The sequence below is a fragment of the Bombyx mori genome, chromosome 20 (assembly GCF_030269925.1).
Source record: "Bombyx mori chromosome 20, ASM3026992v2".
NCBI classification, from domain to species: domain Eukaryota; kingdom Metazoa; phylum Arthropoda; class Insecta; order Lepidoptera; family Bombycidae; genus Bombyx; species Bombyx mori.
The window spans coordinates 7427656-7455365 of NC_085126.1; the positions used below are offsets into that span (position 1 = coordinate 7427656).

A 27710-nucleotide genomic window follows, 5' to 3' on the forward strand; every position below is an offset into this window, starting at 1 on the left:
CTCCGCCATTATGCTCGGGTAATTTGCAATATTGTGTTTAGTGTAAAAGTGAAATAAACAAAAGGCAATAAAATTTAATAGTGAAGTATTAAACAAAGATGAGTTCATCAGACAGTTCTTATTCAATTAGTAGTAGTTTATTTAAAAATTAAAAAACAGTTCAATTGCTTTTTTATGAGTATTCAGTAATTTAAAATATAAATATTTGGTTTTTACAAGAACCTTTGCTGCTTACAAAGTTAAAGCCATTTTTTTCTTCTATCAATCAAAATATGCAGACATGTTATCGAAGCATCCTTGCTAGTGCAGTTATAGTCCTTCAATGCCCTTCTTGAAGAAGTCAGGTGTACGGGAGCGAACAAACTCTTCAAGGCCTTTTGTACTGCCTCTCGGATGTTAAATTTCTTCCATTGTCAAATCTTCCAAACTTTGGAAAAAGATACAAATGTAGAAAAAAAATATACCAATCAATAAACAAATCATCGAATTTGAAAATAAAATTTCAATTTTTATTTATTAAAATTCAATTAAATTTGAATTAAATGCTAGCCATATGCAATTTACCTTTGAAATGACCATTATTGTGAAATCAGTAGGTATAAATCTAGCTGTTGCTTTGTGGTGGTAAATGAGAGTGGACTATATTTATTTGTTTTGATATCTTTATTAGTCCTTTTGTGACAAATTAAAGATATATGAATGTATGAAATCGATGTGTCGCCCTTCGCGGTTGGATTTGAAAAAAGGGGGAAAGTGTCATGGCGGACGTCGCTCGTTGACACTTTTGACGTTCCGAATTCAAACACTATCTTTTAATAAATTTCACAGTCGTTGTGATTCAATTAATAAAATTAGGATTCCATATCAAACAAATTTTTTCTATAGTTTCTGTCTTAAGGTTCCTTTGCAACACATTCGGTCCGCTCAATAAAAAACGAAAACTTTTAAAACAACATTTATTTTTTTACATACATTAAGTCGGATTCAAAATGCCAGAAACAAACTGATTTTGTACACATCAGTTACATATTTAAATTTCATGGACAGTGAAACGATATATTCTGTATACCTCGAGACAATAAATTACAAGCAATTATGTTACTTTTACGACCACCTCGCGTTACACACTAAATATACACGTAAATATTAAAATTTATTCATTATTATTATTATTATTATTATTTTTAATCTTTAGGAATTTCATTAATTAGGTATATTTAAAAAAAAATCGTTAAAAATATAGAACTTTTTTTTTTTTAATTCAGTATATTATAATTATAAACGTAGGTAGTTAAGTTTTTTTTTTTGAAATATTTTTTTTAAATACAAGACAGTTCACGATCTCCACGGCGAAATACTAAAGTGTGCTGATATTACATACCGTTCTTCTAAGCTGAGTGTTGAGCTATGCTACGCGATTACTATACAGCAATTAAAAAAAAAAAAAAAAAATGTATATATATATATATATATATATATAATACCTAAGAAGAAATTCGAGTAATCACATGATTGTGCTAAGTTAAAAACATATTATGAGTACTATATAAATGCAAACACAATTATGATTCGTTTCATTATGCATATAATATATCTCACGGTTTGTACCAACGGCTGTAGTGATGAGAATACCGTAAATCAAATTTTAAATCGGCACAGACAAAATCGTACAAAGACATCTAATCGAAAACCGGTAAAAGACGGTGTTGTTCGTAATGTGACGTAATTTCAGATCCATTTTTCTTTTATTGCTTAGATGGGTGGAGGTGCTCACACAGCCCACCTGGTGTTAAGTGGTTACTGGAGCCCATAGACATCTACAACGTAAATGCGCCACCCATCTTGAGATACAAGTTCTAAGGTCTCAAGTATAGTTGCCGCTCGCGATCCGCTGTTTTTAGGGAAGCTGCCTACGGCCTATGCTAGGTTAGTTGGCTTCATCATACATGAACCCATCACGAGATGAATCAATCATTATTTCAGTAGACGAACTCATATCGTATCGACATTTGCCAGGATCGTACGACATTGTTTCAAAACTCCAAGATCATACACGTCTGTGCCTCAAAATTGTATGCAACACGAAGAAAGCAACGCCAAGCCAACGAACATGAAATTCGTGTTTTTTGCCTATTTCCGGGAAAACTCGACTATTGTTAATGAACATCATCATTCTCCTGCCCTTCTCCCAGTCACCTGGGGTCGGCGCAACATGTTTTCTCCTTCCATACTCCTCTATCATATACCATTTCTTTGGTCACTCCCCTCTTACACATATCGTCTTTCACGCAATCCATCCATTTCTTCTTAGGTCTACCTCTTCCTCTATATCCTTCCACATTCATAGTTAACACTCTCTTACCAACCTCATTTTCATTTCGTCTCATCACATGTCCATACCATCCCAAACGCGCACTCCTCAGCTTCTCTGTCACAGGTGCCACTTTCAGACCTCCTCTAACATATTCATTCCGTATTCTATCCATTCTCGTTACTCCACACATCCATCGCAACATTCGCATCTCTGCTGCACGCAATCGCCTTTCCTCCTACTATTGTTAATGATTTTTTTTTTTTTAAATTGCCGGACATCTTGATGTGAAATTGAATGGTCGAAATCTATATGTGCCTTCTTCTCCCTAAACTTTTCGCTTATAGGTCGCATCGCCTGCAGATTGGTATCGCTAATTGCGACATTGTGCGCTGGTCAATACATAACTAATCATTATTCATATCATGATTTTTTTTTTGGAACGAAGTTCCTTATCGCGCATTGAGAAAGGGGGCTCTAGACGGAAAAATATTAAGACCAAAAGTTGTAACGACACTTTTTGCGTGTTTCTCTGTCTGTTTGTCTCTCTCTCTCTCTCTCTCTCTATAGAAAGCAAGCCAGTTATTTTCGTTTCGTCTTTCTATTTCGCATTGAACAGTGGTGTCGCGACGATTATTTTTGTTGAGTGTTTACAGGTTTTTTGTACATAAAAAAATACTATAACTTAAAAAAATTTTTATTACAATTCCTTCACTAATTAATCGAAAAGAAACTTCGTTCCATCCGGGTGTCCCTTGACACCTCTCAAACTTTTATTGGCAACGAACAAGACAGTTCATGATCGCGGCTATCGACCGACCCTTAGCTATATTTAAATAAAAACCGAGATGCTGTTTTTTTTTTTAAATTACATTAAATATATAATATACATATATATTTCATTAATATTTTATTTCAATGAAAGCTCCTACATTTTTACATCTCACCGATCACGACACAGGCGAATCAACTATATATTAATATATCGAATGAAAATAACGAACAAATAAAATGATAATAATTAAAAATGTATAATTTTTTAATCTAATCTACGTATTTTATTTATTATTAATAAAAAATGTTTTTTATTATTATATGACTCACATGTTATTGCATTTATCTATGAAAATACACCAAAACACACTAAAAGGACAGGTTTCGGGCGTTGCATTAACGTCTTTAGAATGAAAAAAAAAAAAAACTATGATTCGAAAATTGAAAATAAAAACTTTCTTCTTTACGTGCAAATTATTAAATTTTGATGAAACATTCAAAACTCGACACATCCATACAAAGTTATGTGCTTAGAGAACTGACATACAGTAGGCAGCCGCTTGGCTCTGTCCCTGGAATTGCTGACGTCCATGGGCGACGGTGTAACCACTCACCATCAGGTGGGCCGTACGCTCGTTTGCCTACAAGAACATAAAAAAAAATAACATTTGTTGATATGACACCCTAATACTGACGCATTCATTTAATATGTCTGTAAATTAAAAAAGGGAATTAAAAAAACATTAACAAAAAAGTCAACCATATGATCGCGGTTTTAGACAAACCATAGGCATTACCTTTATGGAGAATTGTGTGTCCATAATTATACGCAGAAGTTCGGATAACTTGATCGATATCAACATTGTCATTGTGAATTTTCTGACAGTCCCCATTTATTGCCTCCTGTACATTTAAATCCGTCAATTTCTTCTGGTAATAAAAGAAAAATCGCGTATTCATTTTCCTTTTAAAATATCAATTAAAAAATAATTTAAATAAAGGATAAACTCGATACAGTTTTCGATAAAAAAAGTTACTATCGATAAAATTAATTATCGATAATTTTAAATCGATTATTCACATTTATAAAAACTACATAACAAAGAATTGCCTGATTTAGCTGCCTGCATTATTGGATGTTAAGTATAGGGTTTAAATAGATACTCAAAAAGTAAAATATAATTCAAAAGCTGCATTAAAAGCTAAAAAGCTCTTAAATTGCCTGTCAGATTATATATCGAGGAGTGAAAGGCATTTATCTTTGTAATTAAATGTGCGTTTTATTTGGTAATTAGCATCAACAGTTCGTCATTTTTAATTGAACCTCAATTAAGTTTCAAACAGCTGATGAAGTTATTTTGTTAAGATATTTTTTTCCAAATTTTTAACTTTAAATGGCTCTTCTGAAATCACTTAAACCAAATTTCCTTAGCCTTTCACCCATCGATATATACATATATATATCGCACATACGGTGCTATAAAGTCACTTAAGCAATTTTTGTTAAAACTGAACTAAATATGAGAAAACATATTTTTTAATTAGTTATTAGTGAGACGGAGAGAGATGTTTACTTTTACTGATGAAGTTTAAAGTTGTAGTTTAAAAGAATTATATAATAAGATGTTTAATTTTCCAACGTATCTCATGAAAAGTTACATAATTCGCATGAGTGACGTTATCGCACTGTATGCGCGATATATAGACTTCCAAACGCGTCCGTCTTCTAGGCACAGAGCTTGCAGAGACTCTTGCAGGTATGTCTCTTTCTCGCACGCAAACTCGAGTGAACGAGACGGATATACTATCTAGTTTTGTTCAGCTCATGCAGTCGTCTCTTTCTTGCACGCTAACTCGAGTGAACGAGACAGATATATTCTCGAGCTTTCTTCAGTTTTAATGAAACATTAGCCGCACGTACTAAGTCATGACGCCACAGATTACATTAATACATTGTACGCCTATTTAATAAAGAAAACAATGACGGGAGGGCGCCATTACAAGGTTTTTACTTACATCATTATTATTATTACATTAAATGGAGATAAAATTAAGTCAGTTATCACTAGACCTAAGCGGACAGCGTCTAAGTCTGAAGCACACGTCTACATTATCTCTTATTATATACGAATGTAGGAATTTCGAAACATAAAGACTCGTTAATTCTCATTTTTGTTCACAATATATCGAGGGGTAAAAATACTGTTTGGTTTAAGCCAGGGGTTCCCAAACTTATTTTGTCAACTGCCCACTCTGAGAATAGATTATTTTTTAGCGCCCCCCATTTTTTCACCTACTTAGAAACCACTATAGGGAGAGTTCAGTCGGCGTCTAAGAGTGAAATTACAAATCGCCTCAAAAGCCTCTATCTACACAACGCCTCCTTCTCTGGGTTCTCTTACCGCCCCCCTTTAGGCTTGCAGCGCCCATAAGGGGGCGTTATCGCCCACTTTGGGAAAGGCTGGTTTATGCGATATATCCCTTAACACGCGACATTTATCTTTGCAATTAAAGTACTTTGTAATTTGATATTCCGTCATCAACAAGTTCGATATCTTTAAAGAAACTTCCCCATTCAAATACCCGAAAAACATTTTAATACTATGATAATCTTTTTTTCCAAATTTTAAACTATAGATGGTGTCCTGGAAAGTTACCAAAAATGTCACTTAAACGAAATAACTTTTCACCCCTCGATATATATATATATATATTTTAAGGTTTTTTCACATACTTCAGTGTTTAAGGTCGAAATTCCTGACACGGAAACCTGATCAAGGAAAGTAATGTTAATGATAGACAATATGGACAATAGATTAGCCGACTGTCAAAAGGCGAGAACTGTCGATAGATTTCGTTAGCGAATTAAAGAGATTATGACGACCTCCGGACGCAATGAGATGACTTCGAAACATACATACATACATACATTAATTTTATATATATATATATATATATATATATATATATTTATTAAAATTACGTTACATTTGCTTTTACTACATACATTAAAAAAAAAACTTAAAAACGAGAAAAAACTTCATAGTTAATAATAATAATAAATGTTAACAAATATAGTGTGTGGTTACGTTTAAAAAGGAAGCGAAAAATAGCATACGTTATCTGTGGTAAACTAAAATAAACTTAATCTTTCATATATGGTAACATTAGGAATATGGTGTTTCCGCTGGCAACACACAATTTATGGCACATTCAACAGAAAACGAGCTTAGAACCTAGAAAACTATTAAAAAGAAACAAAAAAAAATTAACAAGATAACTAGTGATGTGACATTCGATTATATGGTTACAGTTTCGTTAATATCGATTATCGAATATAAGGAGAAAAAAAATAAAACATTTTAAAAATAAATTAGATCATAATTAATTTAAAAACTAAAATTATAAGTACGCAAAACGAAATTTTATAACATAATTTTAGACTTAAAGATGAATATCAAATGAAATAAGTTTTTTTTTTTAAAACTGAAATTAGTTTATAAATAAAAATAGGAAAATACAATTAACAGTGATGTTGTTTTTCTTATTCTTTTCTAAACGAGTCAATAATGTAAAAAATCATTAACAATTTAAGCGTTACGTCACGCTTCTAGTCGATGCGTGGGCGGGGGGAGGTGTGGGGGGGTGACAAACGCTTTCAAGCGAGCTTTTCCCAATTTAATTTCGTTAATTATGCATCGAATACGCGACATTACATTAAAAACCTCTTTATTAGTACCGCGAATAATACTAGTTACTAATGTCGAAAATAAAATGCAAACAAACAAACAAAGATGTATCTTTTGAAAACGATATGCATAAAACAGTGCTTATGCCAATGTCAATAGGTAGAAGGAAGCCAAGGTTGAACCCATCAATAAACAGTATTGTAGCATTAATGCGAGTCACGGTAAGTGACGAACAAACTATATTACATTTTGGTGGCTTGTGCATACATCTAATGGAGAAGATAATTCGATAAACTGAAAATTTGGTTATCTTCATCATCAGCCTAGAGGTTCTTGTTTAGTAGACCTCTACCAAGGTTCACGACAATGGCAGCCTGTTCCAAGACCTTTATTTCTTTATTTATTTAGCACTATCACTACATAGTAGAAAACAAAGTCGCTTTCTCTGTCCCTATATCCCTATGTATGCTTAAATCTTTAAAACTACGCAACGGATTTTGGTGCGGTTTTTTTAATAGATAGCGTGATTGAAGAGGAAGGTTTATATGTATAATAACATCCATTAAATAGTGGAGAAATCAATAATAAATTACAGTTTCTGAAACGAAGCGAGGACGGGTCGGTAGTTAAATATATTTTGTACAAACATCTGTTAGAAGAAACACGACAATAAGGATACAGAGTACAAGGGCACTACTTATTTCATGTCGAAATCTCTTCCAGTAGGCCCGCAGAAGGAATGAAGAATTAACCGTCAACAGATTCACTTAAAGAAAACCCAAATGTGACGATTAAACTAACTCCCAAACTACAAAGCTGACGCAGATGAAACTCTTTGATGTAATTTAGCGGTAGGCAGCGGCTTGGCTCTGCCCTTGGCATTGCTGAAGTCCATGGGCGACGGTAACCACTCACCATCAGGTGGGCCGTATGCTCTTCTGCCTACAAAGGCAATAAAAAAAAAATCTATTTCGTATTACATAACAAACATGAAATATATCAGATCTATGTATGTATATATTTCTGAAGCGTTGGAGATTATTCCGTTTTTTTTTCATCGTTTAGAACTTTGATTGATTCGACTTTTGCGATTCTAATAATTAGTACTGTTATCATCATCAAAGTTCTCCTTCAGAGGAGACAATATTTGTGACTTATATATATATATATATATATATATATATAGAATTAACATTTATATAGAAAATGTTTTTGGGAAATTATATATATATATTTACAGATTTGATAAAGAATAAAATACAATTGAAAAATTCGTGTTTGTTGCGTTTTAAGGAATTTGTGCGAACGACAATTAATTATTGATACAACTGTCCGAATAAAATGGAAGAATTTATGTATTTAAATAAAATCTTAAAAACTATTAGGATCTTAAAAAAGGATAAACAACATAAATCCTTTATTATAGATTCAGATAAATAAAATGATTCATTAACTTGAGCTTAAGAACGATGCTAATATTACATAAACAATAATAAGTCCTTTAAAACTAGCTGCTTGTGATTAATATAGCCTCGATTAAAGATTGAGAAAAAAAAATAACGCGGCAAGTGCTCTTAGCCGCATCTCTATTATCGACAATGGTTATTGTGTTACAACACTACGCTAAAACGATACCGTCGTCCGGTATCTCGATTCGCGAATCAACAAAATATAAACATATCTTTCATTTATAATCTTTTTAAACTTTCAAATAAAATATATTTAAAAAAACGATAAAATTAACTAAAAAAAAAAAAAAAAATTGAATCGTCACAACCAAAAATAAGACTAAATAAAGTAAGTATTAAAATGACTAAACAAAATTGTGATTTGAAAACGGTTAGTTGCCAGCTTCGTGCAAAAGCGAATATTCGGAAACACCATTCGAATACGTACTTGTGAAAATCGATTTTAAAATTTCAACTTCATTCGAATTTCGCACCCTAAGATCTACGATTATTTATTGACAATAATCAAATTGCAATCGATTCTCACGTGTCAAAGTAAAATTGATTAACGTTAAACTCAAGATGACAAGTAAAATGGATCACCCTAAGTCATTGGATCTATTCAGCGAATACTATCGATAGTGAAATCGAATAATCGATTCTGTCACTCGTTAACGGAACACGGGTCGAATGAAGTGTTTGAAAATGCGCTTGACGCGTGTCCACGGTGGAGCCCGGGCAGCGGGGCAGACCCTTTGCTTTTTTGTATTTATTCTGAAACAGAATTAATATCGATACAGTTCGATACATAATCTCTCGTAGTGCGGTCATATTACGATCGATTTTTGGAACTACTCATTTATTATATAAGAGTGATTTTAGGTACTGGTAGGATTTTTACTGGTGGTAGGACCTCTTGTAAGTCCGCACGGATAGGTACCACCGCCCCGCCTATTTTCTGCCATGAAGCAGTAATGCGTTTCGGTTTGAAGGGTGGGGCAGCCGTTGTAACTATACCTGAGACCTTAGAACTTATGTCTCAAGGTGGGTGGCGTATTTACGTTGTAGATGTCTATGGGCTCCAGTAACCACTTAACATCAGGTGGGCTGTGAGCTCTTCCACCCACCTAAGCAATAAATAAATAAAAAAATTACTTTCCGACTTATGAAGCAATACATAAGAACGGTTTTTACCTGAACGGTAAAGGTAATGTGGAGAATTCAACCCTCTTTCTACCCCGCAGGATTCTTACTAACAAATGACCCCGACACGGATATCATAATATCAATGCCACTAACTCTGAGCTTCGAGATCGTAAGCTCAAGTATCGATATACTTCACGACTGGTTTGAGGTTGAACTAGACATGAGTGTAGCACGTCCTACTAGATGTCCGGCTTCCGAATTCAAAAACAACTAAGACCACACTATCACTGAGTGCAGTCCGTCCCTTTCTTTACCTAGTCAAGAGAAGGGGACAGTCGACCGACCGGTGGCTGGTATATGAGTGTAGCACGTCCTATTAAATGTCCGGCTTCCAAATTCAAAACTCAAAACAACTAAGACTACACTATCACTCAGCGCAGTCCGTCTCTTTCGTTACCTAGTCAAGAGAAGGGGATAGTCGACCGACCGGTGGCTGGTACATGAGTGCAGCACGTCCTACTAGATGTCCAGCTTCCGAATTCAAAAGCAACTAAGACTATTACTGAGCGCAGTCCGTCTCTTTCGTTACCTAGTCAAGAGAAAGGGACAGTCGACCGGCCGGTGGCTGGTACTTGAGTGTAGTACGTCTTACTAGATGTCCGGCTTCCAAATTCAAAAACAACTAAGACCACACTATTACCGAGCGCAGTCCGTCTCTTTCGTTACCTAGTCAAGAGAAGGGGACAGTCGACCGGTCGGTGGCTGTACACTATTACCGAGGGCAGTCCGTCTCTTTCTTTACCTAGTCAAGAGAAGGGGACAGTCGACCGGCCGATGGCTGGTGCCCGGTTAGAGCAGCTCGTACTGGCGCAGGTGCATGCGCTGGATGATGTCGCGGCAGTCGTTGAACACGCGCTTGATGTTCTCCGTGTCGACAGCGCACGTGAAGTGCGGGTAGCAGTAGTGCTTACCGTCGCCGCTGGCCGTACTTATGCGCTGGAATACGAACAAATATTACAAATCAATAATCATAAAAATTAAATCATTTAAGGCAGCCTTTCCGAAAGTGGGCGATAACGCCCCCTTGTGGGCGCTGCAGACCTGCAAGGGGGGCCGTAAGAGACCCGGAAAAAATGGGGGCGTTGTGTAGAGGCTTGGGAGGCGATTTGTAATTTCATCTGGGAGCACTCTTACACAGCGACTGAGCTCGCGCTATAGTGGTTTTTAAGTAGGTGAAAAGATGGGGGCGCTAAAAGATTATTTATCCACAAAGTGGGCAGTAGACAAGATAACCTTTGGGAACCTCTGATTAAAGGACTTATGGCATAATGTTATATATACTTGGATTTCCTGTACCAAAATTTAGATAGATATTTCTGTCTGTTGTTATTTATTTTTTAATGCTTAGATGGGTGGACGAGCTCACAGCCCACCTAGTGTTAAGTGGTTACTGGAGCCCATAGACATCTACAACGTAAATGCGCCTTGAGATATAAGTTCTAACATCTCAGTATAGTTACAACGGCTGCCCCACCCTTCAAACCGAAACGCATTACTGCTTCACGGCAGAAATAGGAAATATAATAATAATAGTAGATAGATTGTTCTTGTGTTAGATTTGAAGACAAGGTCTTATCATGGGCATTGTTTACAGCTGACTACTTATACTGGTGAACTCTAGAAAGTTCAATATATTTGTAATTCTACATTATTTTCGTTCCCGTCGAACCCGTCGGTTGTGACGAAGGGCTCGACGAGTAAATTAACCTACAGACACAGCCCACTGAGTTTCTCGCCGGATCTTCTCAGTGGGTCGCGTTTCCGATCCGGTGGTAGATTCTGCGAAGCACGACTCTTGCTAGGGTTCGTGTTAGCAACGTCATCAGGTTTGAGCCCCGCGAGCTCACCTACTAGTTAAGGCGATGCTGATATTGCCTCTCAAGGCTATCAGCTTAGGTAGGAAAATAGAAAAAAAAAGAAGAAACTTCTCACCAGAAACTCATCGCGTATGAAGTACTTGGCGCGGGACACCTCGGGATGGTCCTTGGCGTCGGGCACAGCATCAGGCGGGGTCTGGTAACGGGCGAACTCCTGGAAGTAGTCCTCGAGCCGGGACTTCCCCGCCAGCACCTTCTCGGCGAGCAGGTCCTGCTTGTTGAGGAACAGGATGACGGAGATGGTCCGCAGCCACCGGTTGTTCCAGATGCTCTTGAACAGTTCCAGAGACTCGCGCAGCCGGTTCTGCGTGGGGTCCTCGCGCAGCACCATGTTGTAGGAGGAGCAGGCCGTCACGAAGATGATGGCCGTCACGTCATTGAAGCACTGGATCCACTTACGGCGCTCGTCACGTTGCCCGCCCACGTCGAACATGCTAGAAAGAAGTCATGACGTTAACACATTATCGACTTATCGAATTACTGCATCCAACGCACCGATATAAGATTGCATAAATGGTTGGACGAGCTTACAGCCCACCTGGTGTTAAGTGGTTATTGGAGCCCATAGACATGTACAGCGTAAATGCCACCACTCACCTTGAGACAAGAGCTCTAAGATCTCAGTTTTTACAGTACAACGGCTGCCCCACACTTCAAACCGAAACGCATTACTGCTTCACGGCAGAAATAGGCAGGGCGGTGGTACCTACCCGTGCGGCCTCACAAGAGATCCTACCATCAGTAATTAACAATTATAGACATACATTATTATAACGATACTTTTGTTACACGCAATGGATGACGAATCGAAATCAGCTGACGAGGTCAATGACCAAATTCCAGTGTCAGTGAGAGCGGTCAACTATTTCCGCTTTACCTCAATCAAACGAACCGAAATAAATAGTTACTTTAATAGTAAACTATCTATATATTAATACGTGAAGCAAAAACGTTGTATCCATTTATATGAAAATTGTACGGACCGAGGAGTATGAAATTTCCCACTCTTATAGAAACTATAGAGAAGGAGTGCAAAATGTTAAAATTATTTTAATTATGCATAAAAAATACATTAAATCAGCAATTAAAAACATTACACATACTAACATGTATTTGACACAACACATATTATATTACTCTTTGTTTCGTGTCAAACTTTTGTTACTGTTTTAAGTCTGTGGTCAAATTGAGAATAGATTAATATTGTTTGTCTTTAATTTTATTGATCTATAGTATAGTCTTGGCGAAATTTGTGATTAATGAAGTATAAAATTTTAACAACTGGGGGTCCACTAGTATATATTTACTAAGGAAAGCATGAGAATGTTTGTCGTTTGAAGCGAAGGCAGCTAACCATTATCCTTCAGCCCTGAACGACCCCACTCCATCAACCGTTCTTTAATTTCATTAGACCGTTTTTTTTTTCCTATGTAGATAGCCTTTAGAGGCAATTTCAGCTTCTCCTTGACGTCTAGGTTAGCTCACAGGGCTCAAACCGGAGTGTTGCTGACACTGGCCCTAGCAAGAACAGTGCTTAGCAGAATCTACCACCGGATCGGAAACGCGACCCAATGAGAAGATCCGGCGAGAAACTCAGTGGGCTGTGTCTGTTGGTTAACGACCATTGACAATATGAACTTGTCTCCGGTTCCTTGTGTGGTAAATCAAACTCACTGGAAATTGACTTTGTCCACGACGAACTGCGTCTCGAATATCCCGGAGGTGAGGACTCGGCAGCGCAGGATGTCCTGTTCGGTGGGCGTGTAGTCCGCCTGCTTTATTATGTGAACTTTATCCAAGAAACTGCAAATACATAACATAATTTTAGGGTTATATATCGATTTACTTATAGGGCAAGGTAGACTTTGTGTCTAGACTTGATTCGTTTACTTCTCAAGGATTCCAAGTACGTCTGACCAGCTTTTATAATGCTCAAATGGGTGGACGAGCAGACCACTCGATGTTAAGTGATTACCGGAGCCTATAGATATCAGCCTTGTGCCATGGGTAAGTCTCAGTTTTGATAGGAGTGACTTTTTTTGGCAGGAACGCGAGGAGTGAAGTTGTGTGATTTGTTTTATTTTATCTATTTAGTGTTTCTTCAGGTTTCAATTTGTAATGACGGTGGTTTATTAACTGTTTAATATCTGTGTAAGTGCACAAATGTGGGAAAATGAAAGAAAGCCGCTGGACGTAACTTCTGGGGATCCTCCAAAAAGTCCACTGAAAAAATCTCGGTAAATGACCACCATTTTACTGAGATTATATTTCATTCCATATCATCTCATCTCATTTCATTTAATTTCATCCCAGTTGATTAATGTCTCAAATTAATCGTCTTCATTTCATTTCACTCCATAGTATCATTTTTCATAAAAATAAGAATATAACTTAAAATAAAACTTGACCTAAAGGTTACCAGGTCATAAAATTGCTTAAAAAAAAACTTATAAGAGTATTTTTCTTCATTATATTTAATAATGTGCGCAAAAATTGTCTGGCCTATTTCTAATATATATTTATAATATATCACTCTGAATATTGTTGATAACGGTACACCAAATGAATTAAAATTGTTATTATTAAGCCGAAGCCTTTTTTTATTACCCTTATAGGCAGATGAGCATACGGCCCACCTGATGGTGAGTGGTTACCGTCGCCCATGGACGTCAGCAATACTAGGGGCAGAGCCGAGCCGCTGCCTACATTTTAAAACTTAATTGAAACTTATTTTAATTTACTTTTTCAGAATTTCTCTAGATAAAGACGGTTGCCTGGAAGAGACGGCCTTTGGCTATAAGACCGCCTATTATACATTTTTATACCTGCCTATTTCCTGTTTTTTTATGTTAATTGTTTTATGGTGCCCAATAAAGTATACTCTCTCTCTCTCTCTCTCTTTTTGTATATAGAATATTACATCAACAAATTTAAAAAGGAAATATGTGAGTCGACTATTATCAAAGCCGGCAATCTGACTGTTGGACAATGATTGGTAAATCAGAAAAACGAATTATTGACTTTGTATTCCATTGGCAGTCACAAAACTCTTCGGAACGACATCTTAGATAAATAACAGGTTAACTATTAACCTTTATTTAATGCAGGTTTTGAACCGTATTCTTTGAAGGAGACGATTATATTCAAATCAATCTGTATTGACATATCAATAAATTTTTTTTGTCCAAATGCACAGATTGCCACCTTTGATAATAGACGACTCATGTGTCATAGAACTTTTAAGTTCCCAACCGCTGCTTTAATAACTTGCATTAAAATTTACATCTACACTGCCAATTATTAAACGATGAGTTAAATCAAGTTAGAACTCCAGAACGAAGACGTCATGCTATATCTGCGATAACTGATAAATTGAAGTTGTTTAGATTGATTTCGGGGTCAATCGAATTTTTCCACATATTCAAGAACTGATATTATTGTTACGTTGGTAATAGTAACGCCATCTATCGCCGAAAAGTCGAACGAATATCGAAGGATCTAGTAGCACCTAGAACGCTCGAGAATTACAAAGCCATCTATTGTCAGATAGCGGAAACACGATACTCGAAATGTGTGGAATATTTTCGATAATTCTAGGGATGTGATATCAACTATAAAAGCGTTGCAGAGACGGCACGCCGTCAGTTAGTAATCGAAACTACTCGAAGCGAAACAGCGAACGGATCACCTGAAGCGAAGCGGAAGAAGCGAAATGAGAATTTTAAAGTGTTTTAAGTGCTAATACAGTGTTAACTTGTAATTCGGTAAAATTTTATTTGTTTAGCGCTTAACAATATGATTTGTACACTCACTATTTCGCGCAGTCGATGAGCTGGTACTCGTTGCTGCGCTCGTAGGTGCGCTGCACGCCCTGGTCCTTCCACAGCGCCTCCGTGTGCTCGTAGAACTCCGAAGGGTAGTCGAAGTCCGGCTGCGACGCCACGTCCTGCGCCCGGCAACCGCACGGTCAGTGTCTCGAGCCAACCCGCGTGGCGCTGACCTTGGCCACTCTCTCACCCTCAACTATACGACGGCAATCCTCAAGCCGCTTCCCTCTCCATACCCCCGGCCCTAGCTACGTCCTCACCGTGACTCGCACTCACAACGACTCAGTCTCGTGTGACCACTCTCACAGTCCAGCTACACCTGTGGTACCTCGCTTATACTTTCCATATGCTGCTACTACCCTTTCCATATACTCCCATAAGCTGAGAAGTGCGTTTTTGGGATGGTATGGACATGTGATGAGACGAATTGAAAATAAGGTTAGTAAGAGAGTGTTAACTGTGTGGATAGGATAGGAATGTGGAAGGATATAGAGGAAGGGGTAGACCTGAGAAGAAATGGATGAATTGCATGAAAGATGATATGTGTAAGAGGGGAGTGAGCGAAGAAATAGTATATGATAGAGGAGTATGGAAGAAGAAAACATGTTGCGCCGACCCCAGGTGACTGGGAGAAGAGCAGGAGAGAAAAAACACTTCATTTTCTGATATCTAAAACTATACATTTAACTACTGCAGTAGAATATTAATAGGGGATGTATAGAAACCTTTCCCGAGCAAGCACGGACCTTAACATGAGCATAGAATATACTATATGCATCAATTTATTAAACGCGTTTCGAGAATCCGCAATGTAACGAGTGGGTAGTTGCTACCGCCACGTTGTTATCCATTGCGGGCAATGTAATACACATTTCGTGCTTAACAGTACCGGGCTAATCAAATCTACCTAACGTAGCCTGTCGCATATTAATGGAAGCTACATATTCAATCAAGATACAATTAAGTTCTTATACTTCCCAAATACTCTTCATTTTCTGATATCTAAAACTATACATTTAACTATTGAAGTAGATATATTAATAGGGATTGCATAGAAATCTTTCTCGCGCCTTACTTTACCGACCTTAACACGAGCATAAAATATACTATATGCATCAATTTATTAAACGCGTTTCGAGAAACCGCAATGTAACGAGTAGGTAGTTGCGACCACCACGTTGTTATCCATTGCGGGCAATGTAATACGCATTTGGTTGCTTAACAGTACTGGGCTAATCAAATCTACCTAAAGTAGCTTTGTGGAATTAATGGAAGCTACATATTCAATCAAGATAAAATAAAGTTTTTTGTACGTACCATGTTAAAAATACTAAGTTTTGGACCCCATTCGCACTAAACATAATTTGAAATATTAAAACTATGGACACGTTTAATGAACAACGTCGTCAAGCAATCCACATCTTCCTTATACAGTGAACTGCAAAAGCGTTTTGATGGTACAGTCGTAAAAAAAATAACACCATCTATTATCAATTCGGCATTACTAATTTATTGGTATTATTATTTAACTGGAGGCCACGTTGTGTAATCACACTGTTATATTATTCGTGGTTATGACTGTAATTTGGACGATTTATTTATTGTATTGTAAATATGTATTGTTGATGTAATCTATACTCTATACTAATATATAAATCTACAGTGATTTTTACGGATGTTCCGTTATAACTACTGAACCGTGCATCCGATTGACTTGAAACTTGATATCCATGTACAAAATACATGTACTTAATGGATAGGCTAATATTTATATGAGTGTTGGACTCCCTACACCAGTTGCGGGGCGTTAATGATGAGAATCTTTGTGGGGGTGAGAAATGATAATGTTAATTTTAAATGCCCAGCGAAGCGGACGGGTACAGCTAGTTTACAATAATTTTATTTGTGTCGTGTTTAAATTGTCAAAGTTATAATATTTTGGATCAGCGCCATCTAGCGTGTTTAAGAATTTCGAACTTAAGTTATGAATACAATTCTGTCCTGTTCTGCAAGACTGTCCATTTCGTTCTACCCACACTTCCGTGAAATATGAGATCGGCTCACCTGAATGTAATCGACGCGTACTTTGTTCTCCTGCTTCTCGAGTGGAATCGGAGGAGTCAGGGTACTCATTGCACCCGTGATTGTCTGAAATGTTCAACAACTACAATTAACTTCCGTTCAACATTGAACTATCTCAATGTAAAATTTTCACTGTACCAACAAGGCGATGATACGTAACTCATGAGTCCGCGCGGGTAGGTACCACCACCCCGCCTATTTCTGCCGTGAAGCAGTAATGCGATTCGGTTTCAAGGGTAGGGCAGCCGTTGTAACTATACTGAGATCTTAGAAATCATATCTCAAGATGGGTGGCGATATTTACGTTGTAGATGTCTATAGGCTCCAGTAACCACTTAACACTCACTAGGTGGGCTGTGAGCTCGTCCACCCATCTAAGTAATAAAAAAGCCACCCCATATCTGCCACATCATAAACTCCATCTTATACTTTACTTACGAGTATAGCATCGCGGATGTTCTTCTTGATGTCCTCGATCTTCTCCTTGCGCTCCTTGTCGGAGAAGCCGTTGACATGCAAGATGCGCATCTGCTTCACGATCGTCGACTTGCCGGACTCGCCGGCGCCCAGCAGGAGCAGCCGGTGCGTCGCCCGATACAACTGGAATCGACAACGTTATACCTAATCGATTGCTTCGATTGACGATTACCTAATGTTGGAAACTTTCGCCGCTTTAAAGACGAAAAAAGAGACTAATATTTAACGGGTTCTTATTACGATTTTTACTCAGGAATTGTTTGAGATGATTACCATCGCACCGCCCGCCATCGGAGTAGAGTTCAACCATGCTAGCTGGAGCCACTGCGTTCATCCACAGTGCGTTTTCAGAGATCTTTTTTTGTCACGCACCATCCGGCTTTGGAATGAGCTTCCCTTACACGGTGTTACCCGAGCGCTATGACATGTCCTTCTTCAAACTTGTGGAGAATATTAAGCTGTAGGCAGCGGCTGGGCTCTGTCCCTGGCTTTGTTGACGTCCATGGGTAACGGTAACCACTCATCATCAGGTATGCCGTATGCTCATCTACAAGGGCAATAAAAAAATATAAAAAAGCAGTCCCTTAGTCGATATTTCGACCTCATGATCACTTGTAAACTGTAGACTGTGGCTAAGTTGTTAGGAGCAGACAAATCTATTCCTCATTCTGGTCCCCTTTTGAGTATTGGAACTCGATTTCCTGAACTTTTTTTTTTTTTATTGCTTAGATGGGTGGACGAGCTCACAGCCCACCTGGTGTCAAGTGGTTACTGGAGCCCATAGACATCCACAACGTAAATGCGCCACCCACCTTGAGATATAAGTTCTAAGGTCTCAAGTATAGTTACAACGGCTACCCCACCCTTCAAACCGAAACGGATTACTGCTTCACGGCAGAAATAGGCAGGGCGGTGGTACCTACCCGCGCGGACTCACAAGAGGTCCTACCACCAGTAATTACGCAAATTATAATTTTGCGGGTTTCATTTTTATTACACGATGTTATTCCTTCACCGTGAAAATCAATCGTAAACATTTGTTGAGTACGTATTTCATTAGAAAAATTGGTACCCGCCTGCGGGATTCGAACACCGGTGCATCGCTCAACACGAATACATCGGACGTCTTATCCATTAGGCCACGACGACTTCAAAACCTGACTCGAGTACCTGTTTATCCTTCTGCAGCTGCCTGGTGATGGCATCGCTGCGTCTCTTTTGTTTCTTGATGTCGTCGCCCTCGCTGCTCTTGCCGCCCGGTGACCCGAAGCAACCCATTGCAGACCACGCCGTCCACCTGAGGTACAACGAAAACCATAATTCAAACAGGTGAGGGCAGAAATCCGTCGATATTACACCACATCATTGCTGTAAATCTGCATATTTCTGCCGTGAAGTAGCAACGCGTTTCGGTTTGTAGGGTGGGGCAGCCGTTGTAACTATACTGAGACCTTAGAACTTCTATCTCAAGGTGTGTGGCGCATTTACGTTGTAGATGTCTATGCGCTCCGGTAACCATCTAACACTAGGTGGGACGTGAGCTCGTCCACCAACCTAAGCAATAAAATATACAAAAAAAAAAAAACTAAGTGCATTTTACCGAAACGCCAGTTGCGGTCGTTTTTTGGTGGATTCTGTGAAACCAGACAAATTGCTTATGCATAAAATACGAGAGTCAATCGAGTCGTTTTCTGGACAAGAAGTCAATTAGTTCTAAGATATTTTCCGACACTCCTCTCTTACGTCCGAGTATACTAACATTGGCTGACCGTTGGCCAACATCAGGTTATTCACTCAACCTACGTGGACCATCAGAATTATACGTGTCATGTGTAATTGATACTAGGATATTTGATTCGGTAACGTGAGAAACGCGAATCGTACTTCCAACGCCGTGCCAAAACTTTCGAATGACAGCAAAAAATATATCAAAAATGCATCTCAATCGAATGGATTGTACAAGGCGAATTTTGTTGTGGGCCAAAAGCGATGCTAGGGAACAAGAAAGGGAAATTTACAAAAAAAACTATTTTTTTCTTTTTTTTATGATTGCAGGACAGGTGGGCGAGCAAAGGCTCAGCTAGGAGGGTGGGATTTGCTAACAACTGCCCGAGCGCCTCCGAAGGAGACTTAACAACTCAAGTGCAATTGCTTCGCGAATGAATCTACTACCGGATCGGAATCGCGACCCGACGAGAAGATCCGGCGAGAAACTCAGCGGGCTGATGCATGGGTTAGGTTGCACGTAGACTTCTTTGTCGAGTTCGACGCGTACGGTTACCGGGGTCCCTAAGCCTGCTCCTAGTAAAACTATATCTATTTGGTTTTAAAACAAAATAAACGCAACGCTGAGGACGTCACGAATTGAAGCGATCCACTATCAAGTCAATGGTTAAGAATACTCGGTGTCAAGCCACTGGATACCGAGAAAAAAATCTCTATAAACCACTTTGGAGGAAGGACGTGTTATAACGCAGGGGAATCCATTCCAGAGCCGGATGATATGCAAATGTAATCTCGACAAACGCACTGTGGGGAATGCAGGGATACAGCGTAGTCGGAACGAGAGTAACTTTGACGGATGGGATAATAAAAGCTTTGACGGCATCATTTCGAATAATTAATTCCTCAGAGAAACCTGTCGCAGATATGTAATAGATAATTAGCTGGAGGGTAAGTTCCTAGTTTTGCCTATTAGAGATCGTTTAAAACCAAAGAAAGGTTTTGGACAAACCAAAGATCATTTCGAATAATTAATTCCTCAAAGAACTCTCTCGCAGATAGGTACATATTGTAGATAATTAGCTAGAGGGTACGTCCCTAGTTTTGCCTATTAGAGGTCGTTTAAAACCAAAGAAAGGTTATAGACAAACCAAAATTAATTTCGAATAATTAATTCCTCAGAGAAACCTGTCGCAGATATGTATATAGTAGATAATTAGCAGGAGGGTACGTCCTAGTTTTGCCTATTAGAGGTCGTTTAAAACCAAAGGTATTGGACAGACCAATGTTGGCTAGGCACACCGCTGAGACAGCATATGAAAATTTACTGGTGGTAGGACCTCTTGTGAGTCCGCACAGGTAGGTACCACCGCCCTGCCTATTTCTGTCGTGAAGCAGTAATGCGTTTCGGTTTGAAGGGTGGGGCAGCCGTTGTAACTATACTGAGACCTTAGAACTTATATCTCAAGGTGGGTGACGCATTTACGTTGTAGATGTCTATGGGCTCCAGTAACCACTTAACACCAGGTGGGCTGTGAGCTCGTCCACCCATCTAAGCAATAAAAAAAAAATCTTAATTCCATTCTATACCACTTATTAGATTATAGATTCATGTGACCAAATGAACAGACACACACATACATAGGCATTTAAATTCGACTACCCTGCATAACTCTCAAAATTCACGTATGTGTGTACGCCAAGACCTTATCTAGGTAAATTAACGAAAATCAATTTAAAATCAATAATCTGTTAATGATTCATCGGTTGTTATCAGCGTTCAATCAAACTGTAATTAGTACGGGAAGAATTCTTGCACACAGCAACCTTATTTAAATAGAACAATTAACGGTGTATTTTGTACACTATCTTATCTTATACCTTTAAACGAGCAATTCTTGTTTATTAATATTAATTATGTATATAATCTGAATCTCGGAAACGGCTCCAAACGATTTTCATAAAATTTAGTATACAGGGGATTTCGGGGGCGATAAATCGATCTAGCTACGATTTATTTTCAGAAAACGTTGTTTTATTCGTGTTTTCAATAATCAACTCTTCCCGACATCTATTGGCGAATAATAATACTATTTTTCTTAATTGAGGGCAACTAACCGATTTAAAGCCACAAGATGGCGTTATCAAAAAGCAAAGCTCGGTCATTGTCTGGTCTAGTTTGACTAGCGAGCGTAGTAGGGTTCACGATCCCACCATTTCTGCCACGATGAAATTCCAATTCGAAGAGTACAATAGAGACTTCGAGCAAATCTTCTCGCATTAAAACTGTATAATCTCAAAACTTACTAATTTTACAGGAGTGTGTTTTAAAGGTTTGACATGTAATATTTTTAATACTAATCATATTTGAAACATTTTTTTATTTTTAGTTTTTACCCGTTACATTATCTGTCTTTTAAAGTAAGATAAAATTGTATTAATTTTGATAATAGTAGTCGAAACATAGGTAAACTAAAAAAAAAAACTTAAACTAAACTACGCTCTTTTGACAGTATTTGTGAGAAAAATACTGGTGATAGATACCCACATGTTTACGCATATTAACTCAATTTATAATTTGGAAATTGTACACTTTTAATGCGAAATGTTTCGGGAGAGAATTTGGCATGCTATGGCATGGGCTCGTTAACGATTCTAGTGAATAACAAATTTATAATAGATACAGGAATTTGGATATGTCATTGCATGCACGATTTGCAAGCAGTCCTGATCGAAATATACCATTGTCATGTCATTGTTGAGCTTAGCCTTGAGGTTCACTGAACACGCGCATTCAAGAACGAATCAATAAGTAGACTAAAAGACTAGAAATTTAAAAATAAAACTCAAAAAATATCAAACTCAAGAATGCATCTACAAATTTTTTTTTCAGTGTCGAAACAATTCTGTTGAGATCAAAAGAGGTTCACTCATAAGTAGTGTAGTTAGTCTTCACAAACTTTTGCTAAACAAACGCTACGTACAAAGGAGCTGGGTATAAAAATGCCGAAACGAGACGGACGACCTCACATGTCCGTCGGCCGTTGCCCGCGACTACGTCTTCGTGGAATAGTTACTTTGGCATAACGCTAAATTTTACCCGCCTCTTCATTTACGTAGGAAGTGATAATATTTTGAAATAATAGAATGTTAAAGAGTAATTTAAGGTACTAAAATCACGCTTTTTAAACTTCAAAAGAGACTCTCATACGTTAGACAGAAACAGATACAGAGAAGACTCTCATACATTACTTTAGCGAAACTTTAACCGTATCCGCAGCGCACGCAGTGAAAGCTCTCAAATGGGATTAAAACCCCGATTTTGAAACATTCTTTTTTTTTATGGTTGAAAGATTACTGGTGGTCCGGAGGCCTTTCCAGTTTCACCAGGACATGTAGGCGAGCAAAGGCTCAGCCGGAAGGGGTGGGATTTGCTAACAACTGCCCGAGCGCCTCCGAAGGAGAGCTAACAACTCAAGAGCAATTGCTTCGCGAATGAATCTACTACCGGATCGGAATCGCGACCCGCTGAGAAGATCCGGCGAGAAACTCAGCGGGCTGATGCATGGGTTAGGTTGCACGTCGACCTCTTTGTCGAGTTCGACGAGTACGGTTACCGGAACATTCTTTATTGGTGCTCCGCTTGCATTGGTCTTAGTGTGATGTTAAATAAAGTAATGCTTTCCTCGATAAATGAGCTATCTAACACTGAAAGAATTTTTCAAATCGGACCAGTAGTTCCTGAGATTAGCGCGTTCAAACAAACTCTTCATTTTTATAATATTAGTATAGATTATATCGACTGGACGTAGCTCTCGACTATTAAATAGCGAACAGCGTCGCCATATTTGATACAATACATCGCCGTCTTTATAATAGGTACTATTTAGTCCGGATTGGTGGATGTCATCAGCCTGTCTCGTTGTTAAATTTTGATGAGTTTATTAAAACTTAATCAAAGTCGAGTTAAAATTTTTGTTCGAAGACAAACAAACAACCCAAAAAATACACTTTAAAATAAAAAGAAGCAAATGTTTTAAAACAATTCTCTGAATTAGCCTTCTTATAAAACTGAGGCTATAGGAATACAGTATACAGAAAAATATGATTCTAACTAGACTCCTCAAACTTCTATTATGATCCATCACACAATTTTTCCATAATAATATTTCTCACCATATCTACATAGCTTCCTCAAAGTTAGGTTCTGATTGAACGACCCAGTTTGAGGGTAGAATAGTAATGTTCCATTGTATTTTTAATCGTTGCCAGAGCCTATACATAGATAATACGAAAATCGAAATCTAAAGTACATTGGAACACTGCACTATTACTAAGGCCCTGGTAACCGTATTCGTCGAAATAGGCAAATAATTTGACGTGCAACCTAACCCATGCATCAGCCCGCTGAGTTTCTCGCCGAATCTTCTCAGCGGGTCGCGATTCTGATCCGGTAGTAGATTCATTCGCGAAACAGCTACTCTTGAGTCGTTAGGTCTCCTTTGGAGGCGCTCGGGTAGCTGTTAGCAAATCCCACCCCTCCTGGCTGAGCCTTTGCTCGCCCGACTGCCCTGATAAAACTGGAAAGGCCTCCTTAACTAGTAGGTGAGCTCACGGGGCTCAAACCTGACGACGTTGCTAACACGAGCCCTAGCAAGAGCCATGCTTCGAAGAATCTACCACCGGATCGGAAACGCGACCCACTGAGAAGATCCGGCGAGAAACTCAGTGGGCTGTGTCTGTGGGTTAATTTACTCGTCGAGCCCTTTGTTGCAGCGACGGGTTCGACCAGAACGATGACCGGTGCTTGAGGTACCTAAAAGCACCGTTAGTGGATCGGGAAGATCCGAAATGACGTGTTTTGGGCGACATCGACTGCTTTCCATTCTGTCCGCAGGATCGGGAATGCCGGGCAGCCAGTAACTTCTCAAACATAACAAAAAAATTGTGAAGTAAACCCTTACTGACCCGCAGTACGAGCGTCTCGTAAAATACGCCCATCCCTACACAACGCCTGTAGGGCTATTTAACCGACAATTGTTCCGTGCCGGCAATACTGCAAATACGTTAATGGCCTCATTATGCGGATGCCTTTTGTCGTCGCTTCGGCCAATATGCAAAGCGATTTCGGTAACCGATTTGATCTCGAAACGTTCGGCCGGCTCGCTGTCTCGCATATTCGCACGACGGATTTCGTCATGGTGGCCGCGGTTATCTTCTAATGAAACCGTTTTAGGCGACATTGCGATGATGAATTGAAACAGACAAAAATATCACTGAGACTAGCTGACCCGGCAGACTTCGTAGTGCCTCAATCGATAAATAAAAGACACATCAAGGGGACACATCAAAGGAAAAACAAAATTGTTATTTTTATTTAATTCTGAACTATTTAATATTTATCTACCTTTTAAACCTTCTCTGGACTTCCACAAATAATTCAAGACCAAAATTAACCAAATCGGTACAACCGTTCTCGAGTTTTAGCGAGTCTAACGAACAGCGATTCATTTTTATATATAAAAATAAAGATAATCTTCTTAAGGAAACAATTTTCAAATGTATGTATCTAAAATGTTTGTCCGTTGTCAAATTAGACTAGAAGAAATTTACTAAAAATAATTTGATTTTGGGTAACCTACATACTACATACAATGACCCCAAAAGCAAGAATTTTCACCTGAGAACGGGTATTGTACGGTTTTAATTGCACCGATAATGTGCTCTCCTTTGACGATAGAGCTCTGCGCTTTTCCTTAAGATTTCCTCGTAGGCTCTTTAATTAAGTCGCGAATAATGTACACAAGATTCCACTCGCATTCATCAAAACAAACCGAGTAACGAAGGCATACCTGAAGAATGTCACTCCTAATCTCGGCTAAGCCTTACTTAAAAGCAAAAGTGTTCGGACGTTTCACTCCTACTTACGTATTGACTGCCGTGCTCTAAGAACGATATATCTTCTTGATATATTCATGAATTTGGGAACAAAAATTCCATTGATTTATATTTTGCGCAATTTGAAAAAATCAGAGACGAGTCCCGTGTTAGAGTCAAAATCACTCAGTTAAATCGAAAGGATTGGGCATGTTGATATGGTATAAAACCAGACAAAGCGTGCTATTTCAAAGCTACGGGCGTCAGGGTAGAAAAACCTCAGATTATGCGAGTTGTCGTTGCCTAAAGGATAAGACGTCCGGTGCATTCGTGTTGAAGCGATGCACCGGTGTTCGAATTGCGCAGGCGGGTACCAATTTTTCTAATGAAATACGTACTCAACAAATGTTCACGATTGACTTCCACGGTGAAGGAATAACATCCTGTAATAAATTCAAACCCGCAAAATTATAATTTCCGTAATTACTGGTGGTAGGACCTCTGGTAAGTCCGCGCGGGTAGGTACCATCACCCTGCCTATTTCTGCCGTGAAGCAGTAATGCGTTTCGGTTTGAAGGGTAGGGCAGCCATTGTCACTATACTTGAGACCTTAGAACTTATATCTCAAGATGGGTGGCGCATTTACATTGTAGATGTATATGGGCTCCAGTAACCACTTAACACCAGGTGGGCTGTAAGCTCGTCCACTCATCTAAGCAATAAAAAAAAAGTAGAAGCCCACATTCCAGCAACTAAATTACTAGGCTCATTACCTCGGCCTTTCTCCCAATACTGTGAAGAGATCAATGGAATAAATCAGCAGACATTCTACATCTGATTAAGTATTATGACGTTGAAGGCCTGCGCCAATTTAAAAAAAAAAAAAGCATCTTAAGGAGCTTATTTGGTCTCCGACATGATTTAGTTCTATACGCCTTCGCTAATAGTGTAATAGTTTTTTTTATTGCCCTTTATTGAGCATACGGCCCACCTGATAGTGAGAGGGGTTACCGTCGCCCATGGACTACAGCAATACTAGCGGCAGAGCCAAGCTGCCTACCGTTAAGTACTCTCCACAAGACTCGTTTGAAGAAGGACATGTCATAGCGCTCGAGAAACACCAATAACACATTATTATTTACAGTAATTCATCTCAGTCTCGTGAACGAATGCGAAAATGCAAACACGAACTTCCGAACATCAATGTTGACATCGAGTACAAAACAAACACTACGTGTGCAGTACGGTACGTGTGCGGATGCCACCCGCAAACACGATTCAGTATTCCTAGGTACGCTATAAATTGGATACGTTCGGTACAACGTCGTCCTTATACGTTACGGACGAGCTTATTCAAGGAGGAGCCAAGCCGCAGTGACGTCACACTGTCACCGCTCATTAGTGTCATTACAGACGCCCATATCGGACGAGACCATAAAATTTAGTGAATGATGAGGATGTGTCACGTAGCAATATATGCGCGATAAAAACGTAGTCAGTTACGTTTTGACGGGAGCTTTTAGTTTTTTTTTCTTTTTTCATTTCAGCCGTCCTCTACTGTACTAGGTACACTAGTTTACAATAAACACCAATAGTAAACAGTCGCTGTCGCCCTAAGCACGTCACTTCGGATTCGCCTGACCACTATCGGTGCTTTTAGGTACATCAAGCACCGGTTTTTTTTTCCTACCATAGCCTTGAGAGGCTATATCAGCGTAGCCTTAACTAGTAGGTGAGCTCACGGGGCTCAAACCAGATGACGTTGCTAACACGAACCCTAGCAAGAGCCGTGCTTCGCAGAATCTACCACCGGATCGTACTTGAGGTACCTAGGAGCACCGTTAGTGGATCGGGAGGATCCGAGATGACGTGACAAGCACCGGTCACCGTTCTCGTCGAACCCGTCGCTTGCGACAAAGGGCTCGACCAGTAAATTAGCCCTTAGACACAGCCCACTGAGTTTCCCGCCGGATATTCTCAGTGGATCGCGTTTCCGATCCGGCGATAGATTCTGTGAAGCACTGCTCTTGCTAGGGCTAGTGTTAGCAACGTCCTCAGGTTAGGGCCTCGTGAGCTCACCTACTCGTCCGGTTACGCTGGCATAAACTCCTAAGAGATAAAATAAAAACATTAAGACATAAGAATACACTACGTTTGTTATTTTGATGAGGGTTAATTGAGGGCTGTGCTTAAGTCTCGTTTGGTATTAAGTCACGTACACGTACATATACATTTTTAATAATTGCTTGTTTTTCTTGATTTCAAATTTGTACCAGCTTACAAATTAATGGTATAACAGTCCATTTATTTGTTATGTTCGATGTTTATTTTAATGAATAAAGAAAGACATAAAACATTCCCACTGTGCTTTCGTTTGACTCATAAAAGTGTTAAATATTAAAATAATTTTATGCATTTTT

The 27710-nt window shown here is 38.7% G+C and overlaps 1 protein-coding gene across 4 annotated transcripts in view; it reads right to left on the reverse strand.

Moving 5' to 3' along the window:
* Nucleotides 1-941: 941 nt before the first annotated feature.
* The window catches only part of LOC101741568 (guanine nucleotide-binding protein G(s) subunit alpha), a 41787-nt gene continuing 15018 nt past the window's right edge, over nucleotides 942-27710 (reverse strand). For 3 of the 4 annotated variants that reach the window (XM_021347442.3, XM_062674152.1, XM_038017846.2), the window contains exons 3-10: nucleotides 18862-18988; nucleotides 17653-17814; nucleotides 17197-17280; nucleotides 15118-15251; nucleotides 12980-13108; nucleotides 11361-11739; nucleotides 10171-10364; nucleotides 942-8996 (exon numbers count right to left, since the gene is read on the reverse strand). In XM_021347442.3, the coding sequence (XP_021203117.2) occupies nucleotides 10218-10364; nucleotides 11361-11739; nucleotides 12980-13108; nucleotides 15118-15251; nucleotides 17197-17280; nucleotides 17653-17814; nucleotides 18862-18969 (1143 nt within the window). In that variant the 5' untranslated portion in view covers nucleotides 18970-18988 and the 3' untranslated portion in view covers nucleotides 942-8996; nucleotides 10171-10217. 4 annotated transcript variants of the gene reach the window in all.